This window comes from Mustelus asterias, chromosome 2 (assembly GCF_964213995.1).
Source record: "Mustelus asterias chromosome 2, sMusAst1.hap1.1, whole genome shotgun sequence".
NCBI lineage: Eukaryota > Metazoa > Chordata > Chondrichthyes > Carcharhiniformes > Triakidae > Mustelus > Mustelus asterias.
This window is the reverse complement of record NC_135802.1, coordinates 16,239,966-16,256,093: the sequence shown is the minus strand read 5'-3', so window position 1 is coordinate 16,256,093 and position 16,128 is coordinate 16,239,966. Positions and strand designations below refer to the sequence as shown.

Sequence of the window (16,128 nt, the reverse complement as noted above, 5' to 3'; positions counted from 1 at the left end):
CCCTGTAACCCCACACATTTACCCTGCTAATCTCCCTGACACTAGGACATTTTACCATGGCCAATCCACCTAACCTGCACATTTTTGGACTTTTACAGCTGCATATGACAAAGCACAGTGATTGCAGAACACAAGATATTGAGATAGCTTTACTGATGGAATGAGACAGCACTTCCAGACAGCTGCTGTTCCTTTTTTGATCAAGTACAACTTTGTGTTGACATCCTTTCTTTCCAAATAGATTACCCCCACCCTCCTTACTCTTTTCAGTTATCCAAGGTCATTAGTTACTCGTTTGCTTTTTCTTTCATTTCGCCAAATTATTGGACTAATTGCCTGACAGAGTGCAGGATGAGCAAAATTCTCCTTCAATTAAATTTTGCGAACATCAAAGTAATTCTTTTTGGCTCTCACTACAAATTCCACTTCTTTGCCACCGGTTGCATCTCTCTTCCTCGCAACAGTCTGAGGCTGAACCAGACCATCCACAATCTTGCTACCATATTGGACACCAAAATGAGCTTGCAACCACATATCAAGACCATCTATTTCAACCATGGTAACACCATCTGCTGTCCCTTCATAAGTTCATCTGCTACTGAAACCCTCATCCATGCCTTTTTAACCTCCTGATTTGTCTATTCCAACAAGCTCTTGGTTGGCCTGACATGCTATCTGCTACAAACAGGTAAGTCGTGGGATGTTGAAAAATATCTATCCAAAAATGATCTCCAAAGATTGTCTGACCTTTTTGCCATTTTCTCTCTGGATAAATTTGCACTGCAGTACAGTGTACGACCACATGAGGCAAGAATAAACAGGTCAGCATGCCCTGTACTTGCACTTGGCACCAAACATCCTGTACATACATGCACTTATGCACCTTTCTAGCAAACCGATTGTAGACATGGATCGTTTTGTTACATGAACAAGAGAGCTAGAGGCAGATAGTAAATGAATGTGGGCATGGGTCGTGAGGGACGACCATTTGGTAAAAGTGGGTCACCGGAAAAATGTTTCAAAAACACCCACGGCAAGTTCAGTTCACCAATTATCTTCATGCATGCTGACTTATTTTGGTTCCTGTTCTAGCAACAATTAAACTTTAAAATGTTCATCCTTATATTCAAATCCCTCCAGAGACTCAAAACGTTAAAAGCCAAGTTTATTCCAGTCAAGGGCAGATTTTGTATGATATCCATCATCTGGTTGTAGCAAAATGGTTCCTTTTTTGATCAAGTAGAACACTGCAAGTAGAATATTTGCCATTTTGCTACAAATGAGAGAAAATCTTCACGTAATCAATTTAATTTTCACTACTTGATAGATTCCATGAATAAATTTAAAATAAGACCATGGAAAGACCTGAGCAGAATAATCCTTTAAGCTACTGCTACAGATCAGTATTGCAGTCCTTACAAAATAGGATGCAAGCACTTCAGTAAGCAAAAAGATAAAGGGGTTCATAGACAGAAAAAACCCCAGCAAAACAGGCAAATTTCTTGACAACATTGCTTAATTGGAAACCTCTACTAATATTAACATTGAGCTAGCTCTGCAACAGTCCACACTGATTGCATTAGTAGATAACTAGCTTCCAGTATTTGCATACAATAGCATCAATTCATTTATTCTATTAGCAGTTAGCTTACCGTTTAACTAGTTGTTTAGCCCCTGATGGATCCTGCTTCCAGTTAAAATACAAGCTCTCCGAACATCAGAAGCACAGAGTGCATTGGTCTGATAGCACTTCCACCAGCCTTAATTAAAGATTCAGTCACTCACGTGAACACACAGCTAAATCTTCAAGCATGGCAAACAGCTAATCTGCAGCTAGCACAAGGTTAACTCCCTTTAAAGGAGGGCAAACTATATGCGGCATCCTCAACACTATATTCTACACCCTATCCTTTCCTTCTCCCCATGTACTTTACAAATGGTATGTTTTGTCTGTATATCTCGCAAGAAACAATATTTTTCACTGTATCCCAATACATGTGACAATAATAAATCTATATATTCCATATTTGCTTATTTTAAAATTAGTGCACTCACAGAAAGCTTGTATTAAATGATAAGTTTCACATTTGTGGCTTCTTTTCCCCCCCAAAATTAAGTAACGTTGGATTATATGAAAAAACACACACTTTAAACTCTTCTATTCTTACTCTTTTCCCTCTAAATGTGCAATCGAGCACTGAACCTTCACTTGGCAATTTGGACTTCTGATGTTACACAAAAAATATCAGAGGTAGATTCAATAATTTCAACATCCTTGAAATAAATCTTGTTCCCAAAAAAAACCCTCAAATCTCTGGTTCCCATTAAGAGTTCTCTTTTGATGTTCACTCCACATGAGAGACTGCTCAATGAATGGCTAGCCCATAACTGTTTGGAATTTGAAAGCAGTCATTTCTCCATTTTAAGATCAAACACATCTGTATTTAAGACCCCAAAAGAACAGGGATACATGAACACTGGCAGACATGATAGTGCCAGCATCGCTCAAAATAAAAGCCAATCAGATCAACAGGATACATCGGGCTAAATCATGCTGGAAAAATAAAAACAGGTCATCAATGCGTGCAATTAGTTAAATACAAATTAGCCAGCAAGTTTAGGCAATGAAGAGGCACTATTGCATCGAATCCCTGCAGTGCAGAAGACCATTCAGCCCATCGAATCTGCACTGACTCTCCGTCAGAGAACCTAACCCAGGCCCTATTCCTGTAAGCCTACAAATTTATCCCACTAATCCTCCTAACCTACACATATTGGGATACTAAGGGGCAATTTAGCATGGTCATTCCACCCAACCTGCACATTTTTGGACTTAGGAGAAATCCGGAGCAACTGAAGGAAATCCAGGCAGACACAGGGAGAACGTGCAAACTCCACACAGATAGTCACCCAAGGCTGGAATCAAACTCTTGTCCCTGGCGCTATGAGGCAGCAGTGCTAAACACAAGGGGCACAGTGATTTCTGGCATGCCAATGGTTGCTTGACACAGATGGCATTCTGACCATTAATTACCTATTAAACTCTCTGCAGAATGTTGGGGTTGATCATGAAGAGCGCAAGTAACCTTTGAACAAAAAGTAATAACTGTTAAGTAACAACAGTTGCAGTGTCAAACAACTTCTCTGCTCCGACAATTGTGTCTCATTTCTGCACATAAACTGTTGTTGGATGTGGTCATATTTTTAATGTGTTTCTTGCTTTTCCTTCATCCGTTTTCCCTCTCTCAGTCCAATCTTTCTTTCAAACCCAATTTGATTTTACTTCTTCTTTCTATCTTAATCCATAAATCCCAGTGGTTGGGGAGACCGGGGTGGATTATATTGTTGGCTCTGTCATTTAAGGTCCCAGATGTGCCACATTGCCTTCCCCGTGCCCCAGCTCTCAAAGCTGAAGGCAAATCCTATCAGATGCAGGGAGATGGCTCCCTCCAGCAAAATATGATCCAAAGTTAATGTTTGATCCAGAGTTAATGTTTGAGGACAATATCTATTCTTCCACATGTAACTGTGCATGATTCCAGATTAATTTTATAATTGGTTCCTTCCAGAGAGACAAGTATAACTTCAGAAATAATCATTTTTAATCTCAGGTTTTCAAAACCTTTATGGGGAGGCGATGCCCCAGTGGCATTATCACGGTCAGCTAATGTTCTGGGGTCTCGGGTTCGAATGCCACCAAGCCAAAAAATATCTGGAATTAAGAATCTACTGATGACCATGAAACTCTTGTCAATTGTCGGAAAAACCCATCTGGTTCACTAATGTCCTTTAGGGAAGGAAATCTGTTGTCCTCACCTGGTCTGGCCTACACGTGACTCCAGGGCCACAGCAATGTGGTTGACTCTCAACTGCCCTCGGGCAACTAGGGATGGGCAATAAATGCTGGCCAGCCAGTGATGCCCATGTCCCAAGAATGAATAAAATAAATGTTGATTGACTGCATTCATTCAATATTAAAAAAGAATTCCTATAGGGCAACTGGCATATCAGCAACTTCCATATCTGCCGAAAGATGCTGCCACACAATGGATAGTTACTAATCAAAGCTTATCTGCTTGTGTTTCAACCATATATACAGGCATCTGTCTATAGAAGGTGATGCATCAAAAGGCTTTGAAGTAAATAATTGTTTCCATTTATAGAAATAAAGGTGCCACAACAGAAACTTCAGCTCAGACAGAATCAGGACCAAATTACACAGACTTAAGTTCTAAGAACTTTTCAAAATCCCATTTAAATACTTCCTGGCTACATTCATTTAGTAGCAGGTTAATGACTATTTATTTGCAATATCCCCACTAAAACCTCACATGACTCTGCTTTTTTAAGCTTAGAGTCTGTTGCAACTGGAGGATTACTTGGGACTCAATTCTCAAGTCAAGTCAAGCTAAGAATGTCATTGATGATTAATCCTAAACCCAAAGAGAAGGGTTGGGATGCCAAGTGACACAATAGAATAGTTAAACCCAGATGATCTCAACCAACAGGAAAATCCAGACAGGTAACTATATATCAGAAGTTTATCAGGCTAGAGGGAATTACAGAGATACACTGCCGGCTGGAAACCATGTAGGTCAGCTAGGGATGTTACCGGACTTGATGAAAGTTAGGATACAGACAGGCTCTTCTTTCTCTGCACCTAATCATTTCAATTAATACAAGAGGGAAAAAACACATTGCACAATATCTAAATTGATTTACTTTGGCTGCTGAGGTTTACCCTCCTATTGCAGGTATATCATGGAAGATTTTTAAACATGGCCTCATTTAGGGATTAATTTGGTCCTTACTCTTGGGTGTCCCGTGATGTTATTCATCAGCTAGTTACCTTTAAATCCGATGTTCAAGAAATTCTCGTCATGTCCCAAGAAAGTTGAGTTTTCGTACATTGTAAAAATTTAAACAAAGCAAAAAACATTTCCAGCAAATCGCGACCGATTTGCTGGTTACACTAGAAAATTTGATATAAATAAAGAGCAATTTACTTACAAAGACTAGGCAGCTGCACGTGACAAGGCAGTCTTCTGAACACCTGACTTGCAATAGAAACATCTATTTAAAGCAACAGTCTGTCAAAATCAGATTGCTGACATTGAAGTTATTCTAGAATAACAGAGCCACAAAAGCACACACCTAAGATTCAAACACAAACGCAGTATTTTCCAATGAGCTACACTGACTTGCAAACTAGTTAAATTAACAGGTGCAATCACAGTACTCATACTGACTAAAGTTAAACAGATAGGATTTTCCATGATACACCGAGCAATTCATCAGGGTCAGATAGAGGGATAGAGGTAGGTGAGGCAATGGAGAGATTTGAAAACAAGGATGATCTTTTTTTAATTGAGGCTGTGCCAAACTGACAAAGGTCAGTGAATGTGGTTAGAATTCTTGCACTCGCTGCTATGAAATACAACAAATTGGTCCTATATATTTTATTTATTGGTTATCCTTAGTCACCCTGAAGGCATTAAGAATCACATGTGGTCCGGGCAAGTGAACCAGTTGAGATTTTAAAATAATCGATAATAGCAATACTCAGTTTTTGCCTGTCCGGACTACTTTGATTCACATTCTTACTTTCAAATCCCTCCCTGACCTTGCCCCTTCCCAACTCTAATCTCCTCCAGCCCAAAACCTTCCAAGATATCTCCACTCATCTGATTTTGGCCTCTTGAAAATGCCCGATTTTAATTTTTACAGCATTGCCCTCAGGAAACAAATCCCACAGCACTATTTTGAAGAAAAGCAGGGGTGTTATTTCTAGTGTCCCGATCAATATATATTAGGGTGACCCCTAGATTTTCAGAAAGTTAAAACCAGAACATATTCAGAAGCACAGAATGATTACAGCACAAAAGGCAGCCATTTGGCCCATCACGTCTGTGCCATCTCTCTGCAAGGGAAATTCACCTATTTCCACTCTCCACCTTTTCCCCAGAGCCCTGAAACTTTTTCCTCTTCAGATAATGAGCCAATTTTCCTTTGAAAATCTTGATTGAATTAGTCTCCAGCTCATTCAGGCAGTGCATTCCAGATCCTAAAGTCTTTCCTTATGTCACCATTGCTTCTTTTGCCACCAACTCCAGTCCCTGCTACCACAACCACTCCACCAATGCATTTGTTTTGCCTGCAGCCAGCCAATCCAGACTACTACTGCCCATATTAGGTGTTACAGTCTGAAGTCAGGTCCCTCACTCACCAAGAGTCAACCATGCTGCTGCCACTAGGACAGTATTGTATAGGAACATTAGGCCAGGAAAAGCCATTGGCAGATAAGTACAAAGGAACTGCACAAGGGGGATGGTTGGCTATTGCATGGAATAGTTTATCTGGACAACGTTGGTCTGGAATGGTTGGGGTGGGGGTGTGTGTGTGTGTGTGTGGGGGGGGGGGGGGTGCATAATAGTCAGATTATGGAAGATACAGCACAACACCACGAAGTGGGACATTGGCTCGGACAACAGCAAATCGAATGCAAAAGTGGGGAAATTGGAGAGAGTGGAAATTCTCAGTGTTGGTGAGTATTTCTCAAACTGAAATTTAGTTTAACATTTGAAATCCAATTAGAATTTAAATACTGTTAAAGAAACTGCAAGCTAGTTAACAGAAACTGTCAGTGGTAATTAAATGTCAATTTGCTGTAAATGATTTCCTAAATAAATGGCTTATTACTCTGTGCAGGAGTGTGTTCTCTTGTAACTTGGGTGTAGTTTGAAAAGGTGCATACACAGTATCAGCTAGTCCAGAGTGTCATAAAAGTATTGCATCATGAGTAGAGTCCAAAATTGGGAATTTGGTGAGATTGTGTGCAGAAGTGGAAGGATTTGCTGTTTTTTGCCCCCAGTACTTGTTGTGGCTCATGCAAGCTCGAGTCAAGAAGTATTTATAAACGTATAAACATATGAATTAGGAAGCAGAGCCCATTCCGCTCCTTCACTTTACCACCGAACAAGATCGTGGCTGATCTGATTGTGGCCTCAACTTTACTTTCCTGTCTCCCTCCCATGACCTATGACTCCCTAACTCAACCTTTTAAAATATTGAATGTCCCAGCATCCCCAGCTCTCAGGGTAAGAGAGGTGCTGGCCGTCCAATGGCTGGGATCTGGGGGAGGGACAATTGGAGAGAGAGTCACATGATGACATCTCCTAGAATATAGCCAGCCAGAGATGATAACCCTATTATTGCAGACAGCAGTTACAGACCATAGATGTTTGCTTCAATTAATTTCTGCCTCATTTTCACAAGATTTCAGAATCCTTTATTCCACTAACTTTATTGTGCAATGCACAATGGGTTCTAACAAGAGATGTTTTCAGCCAGAAGCTGGAGATTAAACTACCGAATGGACCTCAAGTGTGGGAGATTTTCTTGCCCCCAGAACCACAAGCTTGTGGTTTACCAATGGGCGCTCTGCTGCCATCTGGGTACACACAAGGGTATTTATTATAGCATCAGGCTCCCCCCCCACCATTTCCCCCCTCAGGACCCATCACACAGTCAAATAGTCTCAACATCCACCATCATATGATCATGTGTAACATGCATGGAAAATGAGGAACAGGCTGAGCCAGCCAGTATGTACCAACGGGGATCATGGCAGAATGGCACAGTCAGCAGAAAATTGGAAGTGGGGGAGGGAACTACTATAAACAGTTAGGGAATTCCTATTCTAGGAAGGAGCTGGATGTGAGATGGAATGTTCCACATGGAGGGTAATATCCCCACTACGGAGGAGTAATTTATATTGAAACTGAACAGGGAGACTCCAGTACAGCCAGTTAGTTGTGCGCATGCTTGGGGTTTTTTTTGCTAATCCAGCTGTGACATGTAAACTGACACCAAGCCAAAAGCAAAGTTGCTGAATTCCCTGTATAAAACCCAATTCCTTTTCACCGAGCGCTTTAACTCATTGTGCCAAAGAAATAATAATCAGTGATCCGCCAAGACCTGTCACTGTGACTTGCTGACACTGTCCGAGTGGGACTTGCACCCCATTCGTTAAATTCTTCCTAAACTATTCCAGCTCATCTGTTTTGGTTCAGTAAATCAATTCTGGTACCATTTCCTGGTTGCAATGACGTAGAACGCTCAGGAATTATTTTGAGATGCCCAGTGGTTGTGACAAGCACTGTATAAACGCAAGTTTATTTTTCCCCCAAGTTATACTTCTAAGGAATTGGGGACACAACAGAAGTGAAAAATTATAATAAAGCAGAAGCAAATTTTATATAGCAAATCAGGAAGAGAAAAATGTTTGTTGAAAGTACTCAGCTTCTGAAGAAAACAATCATTTATTTGACCAAAAGAAACTTACCCTCGGTATTAGGCTGTTCTAGTGACTTCAACTACATTTGCTACGGCAACTTCATTGCAAATAGTGCGACCTTTCAGCATCCATTAAACTGCTTTAGTTGTTCCCAAACTGTGACATAAATGTTGTATTCCTACCTTGTAGCAGATTTTCAGTGCTAAAGAAAACGTCAAAGCTACTTTCCCACCGCCTGTGTGCCTTAGCTGCTCCTCTGCCACAAGGAGATTTCGAGAACAAGTGGGCGGGGAGGGCAGAGTCACCTTCCAACCAATGTTCAATACTTCCTTGTGTGGCACAGGTGGTGTTTAGTGACTGGCTGTGTCAGAGCTCTTCACTCAATTCAATATTTTTTCATTGGGTGTGGGCTTCGCTGGCTGGACCAGCATTTATTGCCCATCCCAGTTGCCCTTGAATTGTGTGGTTTGCTCATTTAAAGAGTCAACCACGTTGCTGTGGGTCTGGAGGCACATGTAAGCCAGACAGGATAAGGATTGCAGATTGCCTTCTCTAAAGTGAACCAGAGAAGTTTTAACGACAAATATGGTTTGATTAGACGTTTTAATTTTGCCGTGGTGGAATTTGAACCCAGGTCGCCAGAGCATTACCCTGGGTCTCTGAATTACTAGTGACAATACCACTATGCCACTTTATTACCCATACAGATATGTGCTTCAGATAGATTGCTCATTCATTTTTTTTAATGAATATAAAAACGAAAATCACCCAATCACAAATATCTATTAAAACCTATTCCAATGCATTGAAATAATCAGGCAGAGAGGCACCTTTAGTGCATAATCCTCAAAGTTATTTTTGAGAACGGAGCAAAACAAATTCAAAAGTTTATTCATTCATTTGTGGGTGCCGCTGGATAGGCCAGCATTTATTGCCCATCCTTCATTGCCCTTCAGAAGGTGGTGGTGAGCTGCCATCTTGACCCACTGCAATCCCAAAGGTGTAGGTACACCCATACTGATGTTAGGGAGGGAGTTCCCGGATTTTGACCCAGCAACAGTGAAAGAATGGCAATATATTTCCAAGTCAGAACGGGGAGTGGGTTGGAGGGAAACCTCCAGGTGGTGGTGATCTTAGGTACCTGCTGCTCTCATCCTTCTAGATGGTAGTGGTCGTGGGTTTGGAAGGTGCTGCCAAAGGAACCTTGGTGAGCTCCTACAGTGCACCTTGTAGATGGGACATGCTGCTGCCACTGTGCATCAGTAGTGGTGGGATTGAATGTTTGTAGAAGGAATAGCAATCAAGCAGGCTGCTTTGTCCTGGATGGTGTTGAGTTTCTTGTGTTGTTAGAGCTGCACTCAGCCAGGCAAATGGACAGTATTCCACTACACTCCTGATTTGTGCCTTGTAGATGGTGAACACGCTTTGGGGGATCAGGTGACAAGTTACTTGCCGCAGGATTCCTAGCCTTTAACCTGCTCTGGTAGCCACAGTATTTATATGGCTAGTCCAGTTCAGTTTCTGATCAATGGTAATGGGTTGTCCTGCATATGATGGATTGTACGTAGCCTTTTCCATGAACACAACCAGCAGTAATACGAAGACAAGGGGTGATTCTCATTGCTTATAATGCTCTACTTTTCTCAAAATTATTCAAGAACAGATTTTGTCGAGAGGTTTGCTCATCAAATATCTGTCCTGCCTGGTTCAATAATCTCTTGTACCCTTAAAGACTCCGCTTTCCTCAGACAACAGTACCAAGCAAGACATCCAAAAACGAGAGCACTCTCAACTGTAGAATCTGTATAAAAGGATATTAATTTTGAGAAAGTATAATCATGCATGTCCCTCAGCCACCACAGTCATACACCGTTCCCTCCAATTCAACTTATCAGCTGCTTTGAGACCTCAATACTTGCATTAATTGACTATTTCAATGTCCACATCATGAATGTTCACAGGAACAATATTAATTTTTTCCCCCAAAATCTCTGACTAGTTCTTTCATCTGGTTTAAGAAAATTGTTATCACACCATTTTAGGAACTTCACCACATTCTTATAGTTTACTTCATCAGATCTTATGTGACCCACATATCACACCATCAGCAAAGTTCAGAATCATTATGTCATCATACTCTGAACTCCATCAGGTTAAGGACTGACAAATAAATTAGGCTGGTTGACACCGGTTATTCAGCATTCCACAACTATTAAGTGACAACTGTCACTTCAAGTTCATCAAAAACAAACTTGTGACAAAGTTGAGATTAAACAACTCCAGTTTCATTACATGCAATTTCCACAACTTGTCTCTCAATTAAACTTACACATTTACTAGTAATCCAATGGCATTGTCTCTCTCTATTCCATCAAGAGTTAGAACATGAAGGACACTTACTCCTGCTCTGGGTTGTTCCAAATGACCTCCTCTTCAAAATACACCCTGCTCCGGTTAGCAGTTTCGTAACACGGTTGAAATACATGGAGTATAACAAACACTCGTACAGTTCTGCTGGAAAAGCAGGTTCAGAGTGGGTGTGAATCTCTAAAGCAGTTGCTTCCTGGTATCTATCCTGATAATGTGTTAATTATTAAACACCTGACAGCAATCACTGTGCTCCCTTCAACTAGAAGTACCCTTCTCAATAAACATATTCCAATAAAAGTAAATTTAATTTACATCTGTAATGCAATTAATCTACAGCACAAATTGTTAGCCATGTGCTCCTGGCAAAATCTAAAACTCGTGTATCCCAAAATAGATCTGGCTTAAATATTCTTTAATGTTTATTCACAAACTAAACCCTCTGTCAAACATTCCTAAGCACACGCTAATACAGTGAAGAAATGCTGCACTATTTTACTGAAGTAGGCCATTTTCCAAAGCCATATTTTTATTATCTCATCAATATTCACCTCATTAAACATATTCATTTATTGGACTGATTGGCACCATTCATAACGTGCCCACAATGCAGAGGGGAACACCCAAATGGACATTCGTTTAAATCCCCCTCTGCACAGCTGAGAGACCTTTAATTCAAAGCCGATGGAAGATCCTTATTCTGCCCAGCAACAGCACGAAGCTGTATTTTAAAACAGCCCTTGGCCAGAAGATCGGGATATCTGCGAGTCAAGACCTGGCAGTGGGATATATGGCACAACTGTACTATAAGTAAAATATTATGGGAATAAAATGGCCAAGGCAGGCAAAGAAACTTAATAAACCAGGATAAAAAGAGTAAAAGATTAGATTAAATCCCCCTACACACAGCAGGACAAAATGACATTAACATCTAATCTCGCAAGCATAGAATACAGACACAAACATCGGGGGTCGATTTAGATAAGGGGACACATCGAGAGGAAACACCGGGGCAAGAACAGGCAGTCCTATTAACACGGACACACACCATACAGATGCAAATTGACAAAGTCTACCAGGGAACTTCCTGACCAGATAGGATACATATTCTTAGTGTTAATCAGTTCGAATCGAAACTGCCCGCCAAATCTTCAGGGCAGCAATTAAAGAATCCCGCCGCTTTTTAGGTATTGTAAAATGTATGAGCAAATGTTCCCGCTCGAATTTGGATTCCTATAAATATCCAGAGCGAATGTGTAACTATTGAGATCAACGTGGCCAAGCCACTGTTTCTAAGCTGGCTACGGGGGTCTCCCTGGGATCACAGTAATTGTACAATAAAGAAAAACACTTTGAACCTTGCCTTGAGACTCGACCTCCTTGAATGCACTGGTACAAGGGATTTTTCCCTACAACATTACCATGTGGAAATGTCATTGTTTTCCCTTCCTGTCATGTACAAATTGCACTGCAGATACTAAATTAACAGTGAAACAAGGAATCTACTGATTTTCACCCACAAGGCAAGAATGGTGTACATGGTTATGCAGCTACAACCACATCTTTAAAATTCAGGGCCTGGGCTTTGGAACCAGTTTTAAAATAGCCAACCAAAGACTGAAGAAACTACCTATCTGACTTGGCACCAGCTGTGACCCAGTGGCTAGCATCCTCCACCTTGGAGTCAGAAGGCCATGGCATTCAATTCAAATTGAAATTACCGACCGGTGAGTCTAACCTCAGTGGTTGGCAAGTTGATGGAGAAGATCCTGAGGGACAGGATTTATGAACATTTAGAGAAGTTTAGTATGCTCAAAAGTAGTCAGCATGGCTTTGTCAAAGGCAAATCGTGCCTTACGAGCCTGGTGGAGTTCTTTGAAAATGTGACTAAACACAAAGAACAAAGAACAATACAGCACAGGAACAGGCCCTTCGGCCCTCCAAGCCCGCGCCGCTCCCCGGTCCAGGATTGAATCCTGAATCCAGGATCCCCGCCCAATTTTCCAGCCTATCTACATACCAATATCCTATCCACCGAGCTGTCCCTCACAGCTACGATGCTTAGTTCATTACAACCTATTAACTCACCCCCACCCCCCCATTCCAGACCATGTGATCTCCAGGGAGAGGCGAAAACCCAGAGTGAAAAACCCCAGGGCCAATATGGGGAAAAAAAAATCTGGGAAATTCCTCTCCGATCCCCTGAGGCGATCGAAACGAGTCCAGGAGATCACAATGGCCCTGATCGGAAAATGCTTCCCAACCCTAGTCATTTCCACTTCCACAAACACCATATGAATTCCCTGCCCCCGAGACAGGTTCCCAACTATCCGCAGTCTCGCTCTGTACTGGCACCAGCAAGATGATCATAGAATGAAGCCTTGAAACGAGAAACAAGGAACAATTAGCCCGCGCCGCTCCCTGGTCCAAACTAGACCACTCTTTTGTATCCCTCCATTCCCACTCCGTTCATATAGCTGTCTAGATAAGTCTTAAACGTTCCCAGTGTGTCCGCCTCCACCACCTTACCCGGCAACACATTCCAGGCCCCCACGACCCTCTGTGTGAAATATGTCCTTCTGATATCTGTGTTAAACCTCCCCCCCTTCACCTTGAACCTATGACCCCTCGTGAACGTCACCACCGACCCGGGGAAAAGCTTCCCACCGTTCACCCTATCCATGCCTTTCATAATTTTATACACCTCTATTAAGTCTCCCCTCATCCTCCGTCTTTCCAAGGAGAACAACCCCAGTTTCCCCAATCTCTCCTCATAACCAAGCCCCTCCATACCAGGCAACATCCTGGTAAACCTCCTCTGTACTCTCTCCAAAGCCTCCACGTCCTTCTGGTAGTGTGGCGACCAGAACTGGACGCAGTATTCCAAATGCGGCCGAACCAACGTTCTATACATCTGCAACATCAGACCCCAACTTTTATACTCTATGCCCCGTCCTATAAAGGCAAGCATGCCATATGCCTTCTTCACCACCTTCTCCACCTGTGACGTCACCTTCAAAGATCTGTGGACTTGCACACCCAGGTCCCTCTGCGTCTCTACACCCTTTATGGTGCTTCCATTTATCGTGTAGCTCCTCCCTACATTATTCCCACCAAAATGCATCACTTCGCATTTATCAGGATTGAACTCCATCTGCCATTTCCTTGCCCAAATTTCCAGCCTATCTATATCCTTCTGTAGCCTCTGACAATGTTCCTCACTATCTGCAAGTCCTGCCAGTTTTGTGTCGTCCGCAAACTTACTGATCACCCCAGTTACTCCTTCTTCCAGATCATTTATATAAATCACAAACAGCAGAGGTCCCAATACAGAGCCCTGCGGTACACCACTAGTCACAGGCCTCCAGCCGGAAAAAGACCCTTCCACTACCACCCTCTGTCTTCTATGACCAAGCCAGTTCTCCACCCATCTAGCCACCTCCCCCTTTATCCCATGGGATCCAACCTTTTTCACTAGCCTACCATGAGGGACTTTGTCAAACGCTTTACTAAAGTCCATATAGACAACATCCACGGCCCTTCCTTCGTCAACCATTTTGGTCACTTCTTCAAAAAACACCACCAGGTTAGTGAGGCATGACCTCCCTCTCACAAAACCATGTTGACTATCGTTAATGAGTTTATTCCTTTCTAAATGCGCATACATCCTATCTTTAAGAATCTTCTCCAACAACTTCCCCACCACGGACGTCAAGCTCACCGGCCTATAATTACCCGGGTTATCCTTCCTACCCTTCTTAAATAACGGGACCACATTGGCTATCCTCCAATCCTCTGGGACCTCACCTGCGTCCAGTGACGAGACAAAGATTTGCGTCAGAGGCCCAACGATTTCACCTCTCGTCTCCCTGAGCAGCCTTGGATAGATTCCATCAGGCCCTGGGGATTTGTCAGTCTTTATATTCTCTAACAAACCTAACACTTCCTCCTTTGTAATGGAGATTTTCTCCAACGGTTTAACACTCCCCTCCGAGACACTCCCAGTCAACACATCCCTCTCCTTTGTGAATACCGACGCAAAGTATTCATTTAGGATCTCCCCTACCGCTTTGGGCTCCAAGCATAAGTCCCCACTTTTGTCCCTGAGAGGTCCGATTTTTTCCCTAACAACCCTTTTGTTCCTAACGTATGAATAAAATGCCTTGGGATTCTCCTTAATCCTGTCTGCCAAGAACATTTCGTGACCCCTTTTTGCTCTTCTAATTCCCCGTTTGAGTATTTTCCTACTTTCATTGTACTCCTCCAGAGCTCCCTCCGTTTTTAGCTGCTTGGACCTAACATACGCCTCTCTTTTCCTTTTGACCAGTCCCTCAATTTCCCTGGTTATCCACGGTTCTCTAATCCTACCCTTCCTATCCTTCACGTTGACGAAGGAAAAGCGGTAGATGTGGTTTACATGGACTTCAGCAAGGCGTTCGATAAGGTCCCCCATGCAAGACTTCTCGAGAAAGTGAGAGGGCATGGGATCCAAGGGGCTGTTGCCTTGTGGATCCAGAACTGGCTTGCCTGCAGAAGGCAGAGAGTGGTTGTAGATGGGTTTTTTTCTGAATGGAGGTCGGTCACCAGTGGAGTGCCCCAGGGATCTGTTCTGGGACCCTTGCTGTTTGTCATTTTTATAAATGACCTGGATGAGGAAGTGGAGGGATGGGTTGGTAAGTTTGCTGACAACACGAAGGTTGCTGGTGTTGTGGATAGTTTGGAGGGATGTCAGAAGCTGCAGCGTGACATAGATAGGATGCAAGACTGGGCGGAGAAGTGGCAGATGGACTTCAACCCGGATAAATGTGTAGTGGTACATTTTGGCAGGTCAAATGGGATGAAGGAGTATAATATCAAGGGTAAGACTGTTGGCAGTGTAGAGGATCAGAAGGACCTTGGGGTCCGGGTCCATAGGACTCTTAAATCGGCCCCGCAGGTAGAGGAGGTGGTTAAGAAGGCGTATGGTGTGCTGGCCTTCATCAATCGAGGGATTGAGTTTAGAAGTCGGGAGATAATGATGCAGCTTTATGAGACCCTCGTCAGACCCCACTTAGAGTACTGTGCTCAGTTCTGGTCGCCTCATTACAGGAAGGATGTAGAAATTATTGAAAGGGTGCAGAGAAGATTTACAAGGATGTTGCCTGGATTGGGTGGCATGCCTTAGGAGGATAGGTTGAGGGAGCTCGGTCTTTTCTCCTTGGAGAGACGAAGGATGAGAGGTGACCTGATAGAGGTGTACAAAATGTTGAGAGGTATAGATCGAGTGGATTCTCAGAGGCTTTTTCCCAGGGCTGAAATGGCTGCTACGAGAGGACACAAGTTTAAGGTGCTGGGGAGTAGGTACAGAGGAGATGTCAGGGGTAAGTTTTTCACTCAGAGGGTGGTGGGTGAGTGGAATCGGCTGCCGTCAATGGTGGTGGAGGCAAACTCGATAGGGTCTTTTAAGAGACTTCTGGATGAGTACA

At 42.7% G+C, this 16,128-nt stretch overlaps 1 protein-coding gene across 29 annotated transcripts in view; it reads right to left on the bottom strand.

Moving 5' to 3' along the window:
• Nucleotides 1–16,128, bottom strand: part of LOC144505796 (guanylate kinase-like) — a 42,838-nt gene that overhangs the window by 15,653 nt on the left and 11,057 nt on the right. For 2 of the 29 annotated variants that reach the window (XM_078231848.1, XM_078231864.1), the window contains exons 2-3: nt 5,011–5,053; nt 3,035–3,086 (exon numbers count right to left, since the gene is read on the bottom strand). The exons of 3 other annotated variants lie outside the window; for them this stretch is intronic. In XM_078231848.1, the coding sequence (XP_078087974.1) occupies nt 3,035–3,086; nt 5,011–5,053 (95 nt within the window). Of the gene's footprint in view, nt 1–1,652; nt 1,830–3,034; nt 3,087–5,010; nt 5,074–8,344; nt 8,568–10,625; nt 10,646–10,696; nt 10,808–16,128 lie in introns of those variants that run through there. 24 more of the 29 variants (XM_078231844.1, XM_078231847.1, XM_078231863.1 and 21 more) reach the window with 19 other exon arrangements.